Source organism: Sander lucioperca, chromosome 23 (assembly GCF_008315115.2).
Source record: "Sander lucioperca isolate FBNREF2018 chromosome 23, SLUC_FBN_1.2, whole genome shotgun sequence".
NCBI lineage: Eukaryota > Metazoa > Chordata > Actinopteri > Perciformes > Percidae > Sander > Sander lucioperca.
In genome coordinates, this window is record NC_050195.1 from 7,694,482 (window position 1) to 7,709,132 (window position 14,651).

Sequence of the window (14,651 nt, forward strand, 5' to 3'; positions counted from 1 at the left end):
TAGGAAATAACAGTGTTTAGGAGAAGGGCTAAGGAATGTCAAACCTACTTAGGTGTTTTGCTGTCAGATAGCTTGTAGTGGGCTAGTTTCTTCCTGTCAGCCAGGCCAGCATAAATGTAGTAGAAGATGTGGAAGTTCCTCTCCCCTCTGTAGAAACACACAAACACTTGACTGCTCAGAAAAGGTCTTAAAAGCATGTAATCTCAGTTATGTTACTCATTTGATGAACGTCACTCTTATTTTGCAAATATAAGACTATTGCTGCGTTCGCATACTTTTTTATTTTTATTTTTGGTACGTACTGCAGCTGCCCTTACACAGTGTGTTCTGTTGCATGCATTATGCATATAATTGGGACATGCCACTTCCTACGTAAACGTTGGGCCTCTTGCTATCTGCCGCAGTCCGTAGCACAACATTTGAATGCGCTCAAATGCCTCTGGGTGCAATTGGATTGACCTAAAACCAATCAGAGCGATGAAGGAGATGACGCTTCAACGTCGCTGTGCTATCGTCATCGTGTAAAGCCCGCCTCAACGGTTGTGATTGGTGCCTCAATTTGGAAAAATTGGAAATTGGCTTGAATGGGCTCTTGGCCAGACGGACTTGCAGAGCAAATCTCAAATTTGCCGGAAGTTCGTCAGGGTTTTCCCAGTCTATGGTAACCCAATACATGAGGGAGAAACAAAGCATGCTTACAGCTAAAAAGCACAGACAGTGGGCGTACCTTTGACAAGGTAGAATATTTCTTCTAATTTGTTTTTAAGAAGATGTTTTCCACTGATTTTACCCACAAAAATCAGTTCACTAGTTTAGTGCAAGTACTCTATGGAGTCCCAAAACTGACTAAATGTAATAAACGGTTATTAGACATGTCGATACATCAATTAGCTAGCTTGCCGACTAAAATGCTTTTAAGGAGTTTATACAGTGATACTATTAGTATGCATGCAACACTGTATATGGAGGATTAAGGGCACTGGCTGTATGACAAAAATTTGCTTAAGCCAAGTAGTTAAATTAAGTTTTAATTTCTATTATCAACCAATTGGTGGAAAATGAAAAAAACAATTCTTTTTACACTTCATTTATTTAACTAACAATATTATTTATGGATATATTTATATTTTTGACTTGTCTAATAAACATTTTAATACATTTTGTCAGTTTAGGGGCTCCACAGTACAACGCCAGTGAAAACAGCTGTACGATGTCTCCTGTAGCTCTGCTTTGTCTGCCAACTTGAATTCACCTTGTTTGCTATTTCCCCCCAAATTAGTATCAGTAATAACAGGCTACAGAAAAGTGTAGCTACACACAATGCTTGCAGCCAAATCAAACCCTCTGAACCGGGTGTCTGCTTTCTAATGAAATACTCAAAGCCTACTGCCTTTGAAGCTCCACAAAGGACACTTGCAAGACCAGAATCTTTGATCAAACAGGAAATAAGCTAGCCCCTCCACTTGACCTGGTCCACTCCCCAGACACATGATAAGAGAAGAGAGAAGGACTGATTAAAGTGCAGGTTGAAGGTAAATGCCACTGTTTTCAGATGGCGGAATAGAGGTGAAAGGAAGAGAGACAGAGTCTATTACGCACTGATCCCTGATCAGCAGGCAGGAAAAACACCTTCCTGGAAATATTCTTTCAGAAAAGGTACAGAGACATGATTTCAACTTCTCTGAATGCCATTGTCAAATGAAGGTTATAACAGTAAGTGTCATGAGGTTGCTTACATTGTACAATAATTACAAAGAATGAAGAAAGTGATATTTACACTGCCTGGTGGATGACCCTGGATTTCTCCAGCAGGTACTCGGATATCTGCGCTCCGACCACTGTTCCTCCGCAGGTGAACTTCATCTCCAGGTACTTGCCAAAGCGGCTGGAGTTATCATTGATGACGGTGCAGGCGTTTCCAAATGCTTCCACCAGGCTGTTAACAAGAAGGATCTTCTCCTGGAGTGTCTGATTATTGGCCTGAATAAAACATTATGCCGGATAAGTAACTGGGAAATTAATATAGTGGAAGTAATAATGCTATTGTCAACAAATGGTGCATGCATTTCTGCCATGTGCCTTTCTATTCATGTTATTTCCATCATAAGTGTCACTGCCACTGTTTATTTCATTCCCCCACTATGAATAAAGAGTGAATTGAAATGGATCTTTCTTTTCAATGTGGTCACAAATCCTGACTGGCATCAGCTGGAACCTCAAATCAACTGATCATAGGATGTGAAGAGTTCATTTTATTTGGCTCACACTCATATTCACAGTGGGTTGCAGATGTGCGGGTTCTCAGTTCAGGACACACAGTTGTTGCACAAATCAAAACTGTCAAACTGGTTTGGGTAAAAGATGGCCTGGTGGTCTGAGACTCACCGTACAAATTATTTATCCTTTTAAGTGGTTTGTTAAGTTTTCGTCAGTCATAATTATTACCTTTTAATGTTGCATTTCATAAGTGCAATGTTAATTAAACGTTGCATTTACTGTATGACTCACCTTGCCAAGTACTGTCAGCTGCTGTACCAACAGATGAGCACTCTCTGTTTTCCCAGCTCCACTTTCCCCACTGATCACAACACACTGTACACAGGAAGACACAAAGATTGTCGAAATAGTTACAACCCCTCACTGACATTCAAAATAAAATAATAATAAATGTAATAATAAATAACCCTAATGATGCTACTCATATTGATCAACCTACACCTCCTCATACAAATACTACCAGAACTACTTATTCACTATTACCAACTAAACTAGAGCTGCACAGATTAATCGATTAATCGATCAGTTGTCAACTATTAAATTAATCGCCAACTATTTTGATGATTGATGAATCGTTGTTTTGTCATTTCTTTATGAAAAAAAGGAAACATTCTCTGATTCCAGCTTCTTAAATGTGATGTTCTTTTCTCCTCTATGACAGTAAACTGAATATCTTTGAGTTGTGGACAAAACAAGACATTTGAGGACGTCATCTTGGGCTTTGGGAAACACTGATCAACATTTTTTTTAATCATTTTCTGACATTTCCTGGACCAAACAACTAATTGATTAATTGAGAAACTAATCGACAGATTACTCGTCTATGAAAATGATCGTTAGTTGCAGCCCTAAATTAAGCTAGATTTTTTTTGTATGCCACACTAAATGCTAAAATGAGTCTTGTCTCCATTTGTGCAGACAGCTGGTTAACTCAGAGACCACACTGGATTCATCAAAACAAGTTGAGTTCAAAGCTACGTTCAGCACTCAGGATGCTATAAAATAATAATTGAGTACTTCTACATTACCTGGTCTGCATTGTACGACACCATGGACTGGTAGGCGATATCGGCCACAGCGAAGATGTGCGGTGGGTTAACTGTACGCTTAGCCCCTATGTACATCTTGGTGTACTATGAAGAGAAGAGGGTTGACATTGAAAAGAAAAAGATAATTTAAAACATGCATATGAATGTAATGGATACCATAATGTAGATATAATAAAATAAACTTCCTATTTTGCACTGTCTGGCCAGTCAACACATTCTACTTTTGTTCTGGGAGGAGAGGAATGAAAAATAGCTACAAACTGAGGCAAATAAAAAAACATGATGAAGAGGAAAATACAGCCAGTGAAGTATGGCAGAGGTTGAGAAACAGGGGCAGTGTGTGTGTGTGTGTGTGTGTGTGTGTGTGTGTGTGTGTGTGTGTGTGTGTGTGTATGTGTGTGTGTGTGTGTGTGTGTGTGTGTGTGTGTGTGTGTGTGTGTGTGTGTGTGTGTTTGTGTGCGCACCCGCACAGCTAAATGGGATGCAGCCGACTGAAGAACTGCAGAGGCGCTAATGAGATATGCTAGGCTACATTCAGTGCATTATTGACCAAATGTATGAGCACCATTGCGTTAAAGAAACACACAATATGCCTATGTGCACCGACCTGGGATGTGTAAATCTCCATCTTATGAAAAGGATTGACTGCGATGAGGATGTCTCCAACATACGTGTAGATTTGATCTTGTCCATAGCGAGTCTGGAGCTGCTCTGTGACCGTGTTCTGAAAAAGATTCACACAAACAGGTAAAAAATGTTTCCTACACAAATTAATATTGTCAGAACCATATTATGAGAGATAACAAGCAGTTTATTAGCTTATGTCCTAACTCAAGTCAAGGCCTGTGACGCCTGCTACGTCAATGTATTATCTCCATGTTATAAGGTGATTCATTCCCCTGTCTTCTTCACACAGCCAAGACAGGTACATCAACAACAGCAGGGCAGCGCTACCTCCTTCATACCGGCAGAGCTCCTCAACTTGAGGGATGGGTGGAAATATCCCCTGGCAACTGAGACTGATTGTATCATTCAATACGTCAATGCAGTGCTCAGATATGATAAATTGCTCTAAATGTTATTTATGTAAAAGATGCTGTAGTGCACTTCTCACTCACAGCATAGGTGATCAGGGAAAATGTTGCTGAATGTTCTAGTTAACAGTGGAGGGAAAAAACGGCCTTAGGTTGTGTCTGTATAAATATTTTATAGTACCATTAGCAAACCTTGGAGGCAATCATCACTACTTTAAATCACAAAATACCTTTGTAAATGCATGAACATTTTTACAAATCCAAATACTAGTTTTTAAAGAATAGATATTTTCAGACATAAGTGTAATCACTGATGCCAATTTAAAAAAATCTCACAACAACGACCATTTATTGCTCGGTTATCATGGAAATGTAGGTTTTAACATTTAAATTTAAAGCTATAGTGTGTAGTTTCTGCCGCCCCCATGAGGAATTCTAAGTAATGACAACAAAACTGTCGGTGGGTCCACATGATACAAGCCTTCCGTGATCGGGCACCGCCTCCCTCCCCAACGCAGTTGCTTGTAGCCAAGGAGGACACGGAGGATTAAAAAAACATGATGGAGTCTTCAGAAGAGATAATTATCTTCATTCGAGCTTCTGCGCGGGAAAGTCATCGGACGCCACAATCTTCTGAACATACCATACTGAGAAATACAGAGAGTGTTGTGTGGAGCTGATAGTCTTAATTAGCTTGAACGGACGTTCATTAATATCAAAAAGTTACGCACTAAAGCTTTAAAGTTTATTCTGTATCCAAGGTAGGTCTGCACAATTAATCACAATTTTTTATGGAAATCACAATATGGACAAGTGCAATATCCAATTTGCAGAGGGGCGCAATATTAGTTAAGGGCAAAATATGTGTCAAACCATTCTGAATTAAGAAATGTGCTGCTGCAGATGTCCCGGCCTACAAATCATATCCTACAGACTACAGAAAACATTGTTGTTTGGTACAGATCAAATCACACTAAAATCATTTGAATTTTAATTTTCTTTTACATTTTTTCAATGAAAATGAAAAATGATCATTCCCTCCGATATCGTGAATCATATCGCAATCGCAACATCAGTCAAAAATAATTGCAATTAGATATTTGCCTCATATCATGCAGCCCTAATGCAAGGTTAAGAATGATCTTCAAACATCAGCTTTGAAACTCCCATCTGCTGAGGAAGATTGTGTTAAACAATCAAAAGCTCCAGAAAAGCCACAAAATGGGCCCTGTGGTGAGATTATTTAAATAAAGTGCACTCTAAAAATGTCACATTTCTCCACAATAGAGAATTAAATTATGCCCTTTGAATTGCACAAAAATCTAACTGTTGCAATCTGTTCACACCATTTTGGCTTTACTGTATCTAATGTGAGAATGGCTGTCCCCTCATAGCATAGCCAAGTATTATTGCTTTGTTATTGAGATATATAGTTATGTCAATGATCAGACTGGCGACTTTCTCACCTCATCCAGAACTTCTAGGGTGGCGAGGTCCTCCACCTCATCGGGGTCAGTCTGTGTCTTCATGTGGCCTCCTCTTTTAGTGTGGATGCGTTCATGCCTAGAACTCACAAAACCCACAACCAACTTTCACTGAGCAATGAACGTACAGTAATGTAAACATGACAATATAGCTAATCTAAATTCCAATTCAATGCATTATGAGCACATACTGTAGCAGTGCACTGTGCCGCCAATGGTATTTGCTCAGGGAAAGTGGTACATCTCTTCACTTAAAACAAACCCTCAACAAAGTAAATATAATAAAAGCTTTGACCCATCACTATGCAGTTCCCTTTTCTCCTGCTGGACTCCTGAGACTAAATGGTGGTTTTCATTAGGTGTAGGAGGCCAAGAGCTAAATGAAATACAATTAAAGGACATCTTGATAAATGTCAAATCTGCCTCTTCAGTCCCATTTTTACTGGCCACCTCACACCTTTCAAGTATCTTTCTTTTCTGCTCTCGGCAATAAACCAACAGACCAGATCATTCATTGATGTATATACCCTTTTACAAACTCAACTTAGTAGGGAAATTGTACCAGGAGGCCCCAATCATTTAACATATTTACTCAAAAGGACATGACTTCTGAATTTGATGGCTAGTGTCTGCTCTGTTTACTGTGACAAATAATTTAATAATAATAATAATAATAATAGCTAAAAGAAATCTGGAATTATCAAAATGCCAGCAAATTCAGTGCTGCAGTTAAGATGACGGCACTAGCTTTCAGGCTAAGCAGCACCTTGTTATAAAAGACTGTGGATTTTAGGAATACCTCATTACAGTTCACTGTTTCCTCATTTAATGTGATGTCAGAATAAGTTTGATCATGTCTGATTACCAGCCATTATTTAGTTGATGATGGTGGTCATTTCTCATTGTATTTTATGTCATTTAAATTGTATGCATTTTTTATATTTTTTATCTTTCTAGGCCTCCTTCCCTATTCCCTAAGTGGCTTTGCCACTTGAACAGGTGCATTAAGAACCTGTTCTTAATGACTTGCCCTTTAAAAATAAAGGTGAAATAAAAAACATTTTTTTTAAATCTGAAAAGTTAATGATGATAGCTGGTGAGGTCTGGAGCTCATTAACTGCTGTAGTAAATGACAGGACAGTTCAAAACGAAAAAGAAAAACAACATGACAACAACATGAATCATACATCATGTTTACAATGGCAGGGTGGCAGCATATAACCTAAAAATCTAAAAATCAACCCATGTAGTTGACTGCAAATACATGTGTGTTCACAACTACAACAAGCTCTGACTGGACAAAAGAAAAAGCCAATTATCATCTACTCCTACTGCGGCATTAAGGTCATTTAGGTATTTGTTACCTGTCATTACTGTCTGTACTCCTGTCTGTCTTTCCATGATGGCTTAAACAACAAAAATAAGATTAACATTTCATGACCGTACGGGTAATTCACACTTTCTGGGCCAACATTTTGACTTATGTGACGCACACTTTGCAGCCTACACCTCGAGTGAAGCTGGAGCAGGAGGGAGCTGTTGTTTATGTGAGAGTGACAGGGCTTGTTAAACATCCAGCAAGAAGGGTAATTTGGATTATACTGTCTGCAAAAGCTAAACTGCAGCCTAACATGTCAAACCCACTGACAGGAGGCTTGCAGACTTTTAAGTTTTTCTTGGGTTTTATAGCAAAATCTATCAACCACTTTATGGTGTGTGAGTATTCTGCTCACACTGCTAGACAAGGATGAGTAGTACAACTCTGAACACAGATACACGTAGAAATGGGACATTTTGGAAAGGGAACACATGCAAATACGGTTCCGACAGTACCTTGTTTTATCAACGACTCCGATTTGTTGGTTGAGATCAATGAGTTCAATCAATTGTTTCTGCAGTATTTTCTCTCTGTCAACAATCTGTTTGATGAACACATGCTGGAGCAGGTCTAGCACATGTGGTCTCAGCTCAAAGTCCTTAATCAGACATCTGAGGGGAGGAAGAAGAAAAGGTAGAGGGAGGAGGAGTGCAATACATTCCTTGCATTTATATTCAAAGTGTGCCTGGTCATGTACCATCAGTGTAAATATTTATTATTCACAGAGGCGTAACAAGCACACTGGCATCCACACTCACTTGCAGATGAAGTCATTAAATTCGTCTGACCAGAGCTCCGGCTGGTGGAGAGTAGGTGGAGGATTTCTGTTAAAGAAGAGAATTGGAAAGATAAATGAAAAAGATAAGATGAGATGGGATTTACGCAGACGGGCCGGAGAACAAAAGGCTGAGGCACAGAGTGGAACGGTGGACTGAAGTCTTGACTATTCGACATCGAGGACATCCAGAGGCATTTCTGCGGTGGCATGAAGCAAGATACAGCTGATTTTATGACATAAAAGCAGTAGTGAGTTACACTGGCTATCAAATATATAACCAGATCTTAAAAACGTACGGTTTCTCCTGTAAAAAATCTCATTCAAACAGACACACGTCGTTAAAGGGTCAAGTGTAACAAGGCCTCGCAGTCTACAAAAACAAATTTGCTATAATTCCTCGTTCTGCTTTAAGTACCTTTTTACAAGAGGGTTCCTGGCAAGTGGTGGGGAAGTCAATGCTGCCTGCTAATGTACTGGGCCTTTTTCACGTTGGCTCTGACAGTGATAAATTGGTCTAATGAGGGGACATGCATCTCCTGTTTATCACGCAACACACCCAATATAGACAGCAAATGCATGAGACCTTTATTTGGAGTCTGTTCTGTTAATTCTGCGACTATTAAAGTGTGTTTCTTATCTTGAAGACAAACAGCTTCTTGTGGAGGCAAAGAGTCACACTTAAATTAGAACTATTTAGAGTTTTTAATTCCCTGGATACAAATATGAGGATGTGGATTTTATCCTAGTAACTTGTTTATACCCCCCCTTACACAAGTAAACTTTGTATTTAACCACTGCATCCTATAATAAATTCACTCTGTATAGTATTTGAGGCAAATTCAAGTCTTCTCTTTTGCACTCCATGAAGGATAATGCCTAAATTTTTACACGTGTGCATAATTAGAAGAGCACTTTTAATCTTTAACCTGCTCCAGAGTCTGAAGCTTTGAGCAGGGATTTGACTTCTGCACATACACCGTCATCCCAATCCGTCCACGTCTTTCAAGTCAAAGTCAGAGTCCTACTTGTGCTGGTGTATATGGTTTATTTTTCAGGTGCAATATATTTCTATTTTGAGTTTAGGTCTATGTGGTGAATGTCCAAAAGAATATATAGGCTGTCTGTTGAATAATAAACCATGTAGAGATAGTAGGGCTGGGCAATATATCGATATTATATCGATATATGACACTAGATATCGCCTTACATTTTGGATATTGCGATATCGTGATATGACACAAGGGTTGTCTTTATCTGGTTTTCAAGGCTACATTACAGAAAGTAAGTAAGTGATATTATTTTCTGAACTTAACAGACTGTTCTAGCTGTTCTGTTATATGCCTTTAACCCCTCAGTGGTTAGTTGACATTCTTGATGATTATTTATCGAAAATCTCATTGTGTAAATATTATGTGAAAGCACCAATAGTCAACCCTACAATATCGCCGCAATATCGACATTGATGTATTTGGTCAAAAATATCGTGATATTTGATTTTCTCCATATCGCACAGCTCTGAGACATAGTACTGTGTATAAATAGACTTGTTATATGTTCACAAATGACCACATACAGTGGATATTTGAAAACTTGTAGATGAATATAGAGTTACGATTAATGTGAATGTAATGTTTATGAGAAGCTACACTTGCTACTGGTGCCTACTACTACAGTTACTAACTAAAACAATTACTGTATCGAGCATCAGAAAGGTAGAATTTGCTGCAGGAACACTGCATTGGATTGTGTTTTACTGTACTGTATTATATTGTATTGTGTCTAGCTTTATGGTACAATTACAGTTAGAAACTATACTGTAAACAATAGCACTAGGGGATAACAAATGTATTCAGGCATTGTAGAAAACACATTACAATGAGGGTTGGCCTTGACGATCTTTTGTTTCTATTTGATACTGTTTAAGCTACCCTAAATTAAAAAAGACAGGATGTGGTTGAATCAATGCCCTTAGCGTGGCTTTTTCTCCAAGACTGCTTGATGAATGATCCCAGAGTAGTGAGAGGAGAGAAGTGAGGAGTGTGAACAGACAGCCTGAAGCTCTGGCTGCAGCAGTCACATAGATTCTGAGGAAGCTGTGTGATGTCTCCTGTGGAGCACGACCCCCAGAGCAAACACACAGGACAGCTATGTCACAGGAGCTGTCTGATATGTTTATGTGTGTGTATGTGTGTGTGTGCGTGTGTGTGTGTGTAGGAGCACAGTGTTTCAGGGCACTGATGGACAAAGTGCTGTGCCGCTCAGATGACAGTGACGGTAAGTGCTTATGCAGCTCTCACACTGGAATCAGGAGACGATAAACAATTACTTTTCACCTTCAGCCCACAGAACACACCGATGAGAAAAGGATGGCTGTGCTCTCAGCCTCCACCCACAGGATGAATGGGATCAGTGCCAGGGGGGGAGTGGGTTGCGAGCAGACAAAAGCCATTTGAAATGAAAAGACAGTACTTTGTCTGGCGAGTCTGTATAGATAATCAAATCACTGTGTTGGGGAGCAGCAGATAGCTTTTCTGCACTGCAGTGTTGCAGCAATACCCTGTCTTCACATTCTGACAGTCTGCACCAGTGCATTGACTAAAAGAATCTACTTGGTTGTGTAAGTAGGTTGTGTAAAACCATTGTCTTTTTTTCCAGGTCTTTAAAAAACAGCAGTGATGCAATGTAACCAAGTACATTTACTCAAATAGTATAATAAAGTACAATTTTGAGGTATTTAAGTATTTCCATTTTATGCTACTTTATACTTCTACCCCACTACATTTTGAAGGCAAATACTGTACTTCTTAGGCCATTACATTAACGTTACAGCTTTAGTTACAAGTTATTTAGTCAGATTGTTAGCACAAGATGTAAATCAACTAATAAATTGTGATATATTGTTATAAATTAAGCTACCCAGCAGTGTATAAAGTAACTGAAACTGTGGTATTACTACTTTTGCTGAAGTAAAGGATCCAATTTATCCAAAGCGACTTCCAATAAGTGCATTCAACCATGAGGGTACAAACTCGGAACAGCAAGAATCACATAGAAAAAGAATGTAGCTTCAGAAAAGCCAAACTACAGAGTGCCACATGTAAGTGCAAAAAGTTTTGTTTTATGTCTTCCATCATTGTTTTGTTTTATTTAAAGGATAAGGACAATTTCATGAACTTTTTGTCATATGAAAATGGTGGGTTTATGTTTTATAAGTACATATAATTTGTAAATATAGAATACATTTACTGCCTGCTATAAGATTACTGTAGATTATATATTCAAACTATACTTGCTTGGTCTACTGTGGCCAGTTGGTACCAGCTTACTGTATAATATATGCTTGCTTCAGTTCCTTCTCAGTTCATAAATTGTGATTAGGAAGTCACCACGTTCACGTGCAACACAGTGAGAAACATGCAGGATGTCAACAGGATAAAGACACTGTTGTTTCTTTACTTTGACACCATCATTAATCATTTATATCAACATAAGGGAGAAACGCAGGCTGCAAGTAACAAATAGAAATAGGGCTGTCTCCAAACACACAGTTATGTGTAGGCAAACGGTCATTTTTCCATAGGGAGGGGCATTCAGTAAAACATAAGTCAAGTCAAAGACATTTACTTGTGAATCAAACTTATTTCAAACATTTAAAATTCTGTGCAACCTCCAAGTTCCAAAGTTTTATGAAGGCAGAATATGAGCAACCAGAGTATGGGCTTTTCTTTTACATAAACACATCCAGGTCAGCACAGTGGCTAACTGGTTAGCACCTTAAAGCTAGAACATGATCAGCACCAGGGTTTAGAGTATTGATTCAGAACAGTAAAATACACTTACATTGACGGTGGCAGGGTCAAAGTCACAGTCCCCTGATAGTGATGATAGATTGTTGTGTAGGTGTGATGGAGGCTCACCTGGGTATTTTGAAAAGGGCTCTCATTGGGTGGAGTTCGGAGAGGGGTGGGTCTCCATCTCCCAGCTCTATGGCGGTGATGCCAAGTGACCAGACATCACAACGAGCATCGTAGGTTGAGTCCAGCTGCTGCTCACATGCTATTACCTACAGCAGACAGAAGAGCAAAGGACAAAGTAATGTAACAAACAATATATTGTTACAGATTTACAGAAACAGCTACATATATCAGTCATGTTATAGTATGCCAATTCAAATTAGAATAAGCAGTATTAAGGAAACCTCTACTCCCTTTATCCCTAAACGCAGAAGATCAAATGATAGGTCTGATATCCTGTTGTACAGTACATACTTCTGGACTAAATTTGAAAAGTTTGGGCCTACATTCCAATTAGGGAGCCAATATTTGTGATGTTAGTGGATTTTTGTTATTTTGTCAGCCTATGCACACACGCCATTCACTAAACAAACAACATGTATATTAGAATATCAAAGGAACCGAATATAAAGTGTAACAGAGCTCAGCCAAAGTCTCATCATCATCTGCTGTGGGCAATATAGTGCGCACACACAAAAGCACGCACACTCACAGTCTATCATCAATGTCCTTAGGGCAACACGGAACAATATGAATCATCTCTGAGCGGGAGGCATGTGTACCACACACACACACACACAGGCATGTAATTATGTACACAAACAAATCATTACCAGATCACTAATAACACATCCTGAAACACAAGTGTGCACGCACACACACACACACACACACACACACACACACACACACACACACACACACACACAATTCTGTCATACCTTTACATTACAAGCATAGGGAACACAAAAAAAAATCAATGTCAAATCATTCCTCGTGATGACTATTTGGCAAAAAATATCCCCCAAAAAGCCAAATATATACTCTTAAAACAGCCTAAATCATCAATCAATAAAGTCAATAACAATAAAGCTCACCATTGTGTAGATGTAACACAACTAACCCCATAACTCAAAGTTACATAACCAGATCTTCTTGAGAAAGTAGGTAAGACCGTGTCTGTGTAAATGCAATACTGTATATTATCCAGAAAAAAACCCTCAGAAAAGTCAGCAAAAATCGTTTTGTTCTTGTAATAATAATAGTGTAGATCCGTGTTTACAAATCACACTCCTGACATCGATAAACTTTTCAACCAAAGACTTTCTAGTCTAGAGAGTCCATCTGAAGCTACTTTGACGTACATTTTACACAAATAAGATTAAAATCTTTGAGTACTGACCGGACACATCATGTATATTCTAATGCACAATTTGCACAGCATGCAAATATTATTTAAGCAATGGATGTAGAAAAGTATAAGTTTACCTATCTTATCCCTACAAAGGTGGTTCATGTAATCATTGCGGTTAAAGTGGGCGGACGAGTGGTTATGGTATGCCATTAGTATGTGTTGAGGTTTTCCTGAAGCGTTGTGGGTTCAGTTCAATGAAATATAATTTAAAGGCTGTTGGTTTGATAACCACAAACGTGCCTCTGCTCTTCAAGTTAGCTCTCAGCATGCTGTAAATTGTTACCGTTTCAAGTTGTTGCTGAACCTTCTTAACATTTAATCATTTCACTGCACAGTCAAGACGTCAGGTGATATTTTTTGTTCATTCTAAAACAGCTTTGTCTGAGAATGTGGCCTTTTTTTCATTTGTGTGCCACCTTTATGAGGAGAAAGTTACATTAACCTACCATAAAAAGATAAAGCGAGGGAATGTGAGGGGATCATTTCATGATGTAACCATAGAGGGTATATGAACTGCTAGTGCACTGAGCTACGATTAGACAGGAGCCAAATGATGGAGGCCGTCCATTCCATTCCATTTTTTTTTTATGCACATTGTATTTGACAGTGTTATCTCTTTGATGATTATTAACTGTGGACCACTGGGATCTGCTCCAGGCTAATGTAGTGGAAAGAGACGAGGCTGCGGGAGCGTTTATAGGCCAGTTTTACTGTACCTCCGGAGCCATCCAGAAGGGAGTTCCCACAGAGGTGTTCCTCCTCAGACGGGTATTTGTCAGCTGGGCTGAAACACCTGCACGGAAGAGAATACACAGCTTAGACACTGTAGCCTCGTTCTCAGGACTTGCACTCAGGGGAGACAATGTGCACAATCTTAGAAACTTCCTTGACATGTCTTTTTTGTATCCTCACAGACATAAGACCAGCTGTTAAAAGTGATGATCTGTGAAGAGGGAAACAGTGAACAGTAAACAGCTGGATGCTGCTAAACTGAAATGGGACTGAATGGATCTCAGAGCTTTCTCATTGATAGAGCTATCATTATAGTCACAGGGAGAAAAAAAAACAACCATATACACGGAGCCATCAAGCTGCAATGTTTTTGTTCCTTCAAATGATGGATTGCTTTGAATAACAAATTCTTGTCTGACTGCAGGTGATTTTGCTGGACATTTCAAGAGCAGCATTTAAATACAATTCAGCTGTAAACAGGCATTGGCAGCTGGAGACAACATTTCACCATCTCTCAAAACAAGCTATTATGAATCCAAGTGATTCACGAGCATGTTAGCTTTATCTGTCAATATAAAAATAGGACAAAGTCATGTTGCAAATATCAAGTCAGACATAAATAAATTCAGCACAAATGAGACTGCAGAGAGACAGAGAGGACATGTGTGTCTTTATGTGTGTGTGTTCATTGTGCGGTACAAAGTCTGACAA

The 14,651-nt window shown here is 39.0% G+C and overlaps 1 protein-coding gene across 11 annotated transcripts in view; it reads right to left on the bottom strand.

The window, feature by feature from the left end:
• myo3a (myosin IIIA) overlaps positions 1–14,651 on the bottom strand; it is a 69,218-nt gene that overhangs the window by 29,108 nt on the left and 25,459 nt on the right. For 5 of the 11 annotated variants that reach the window (XM_035998009.1, XM_035998011.1, XM_035998005.1 and 2 more), the window contains exons 6-16: positions 13,925–14,001; positions 11,918–12,063; positions 7,981–8,046; positions 7,678–7,833; positions 7,209–7,250; positions 5,827–5,929; positions 3,934–4,050; positions 3,306–3,410; positions 2,509–2,592; positions 1,778–1,980; positions 49–147 (exon numbers count right to left, since the gene is read on the bottom strand). In XM_035998009.1, the coding sequence (XP_035853902.1) occupies positions 49–147; positions 1,778–1,980; positions 2,509–2,592; positions 3,306–3,410; positions 3,934–4,050; positions 5,827–5,929; positions 7,209–7,250; positions 7,678–7,833; positions 7,981–8,046; positions 11,918–12,063; positions 13,925–14,001 (1,198 nt within the window). The remainder of the gene's footprint in view (positions 1–48; positions 148–1,777; positions 1,981–2,508; positions 2,593–3,305; positions 3,411–3,933; positions 4,051–5,826; positions 5,930–7,208; positions 7,251–7,677; positions 7,834–7,980; positions 8,047–11,917; positions 12,064–13,924; positions 14,002–14,651) is intronic. The other 6 variants (XM_035998016.1, XM_035998008.1, XM_035998017.1 and 3 more) reach the window with 3 other exon arrangements.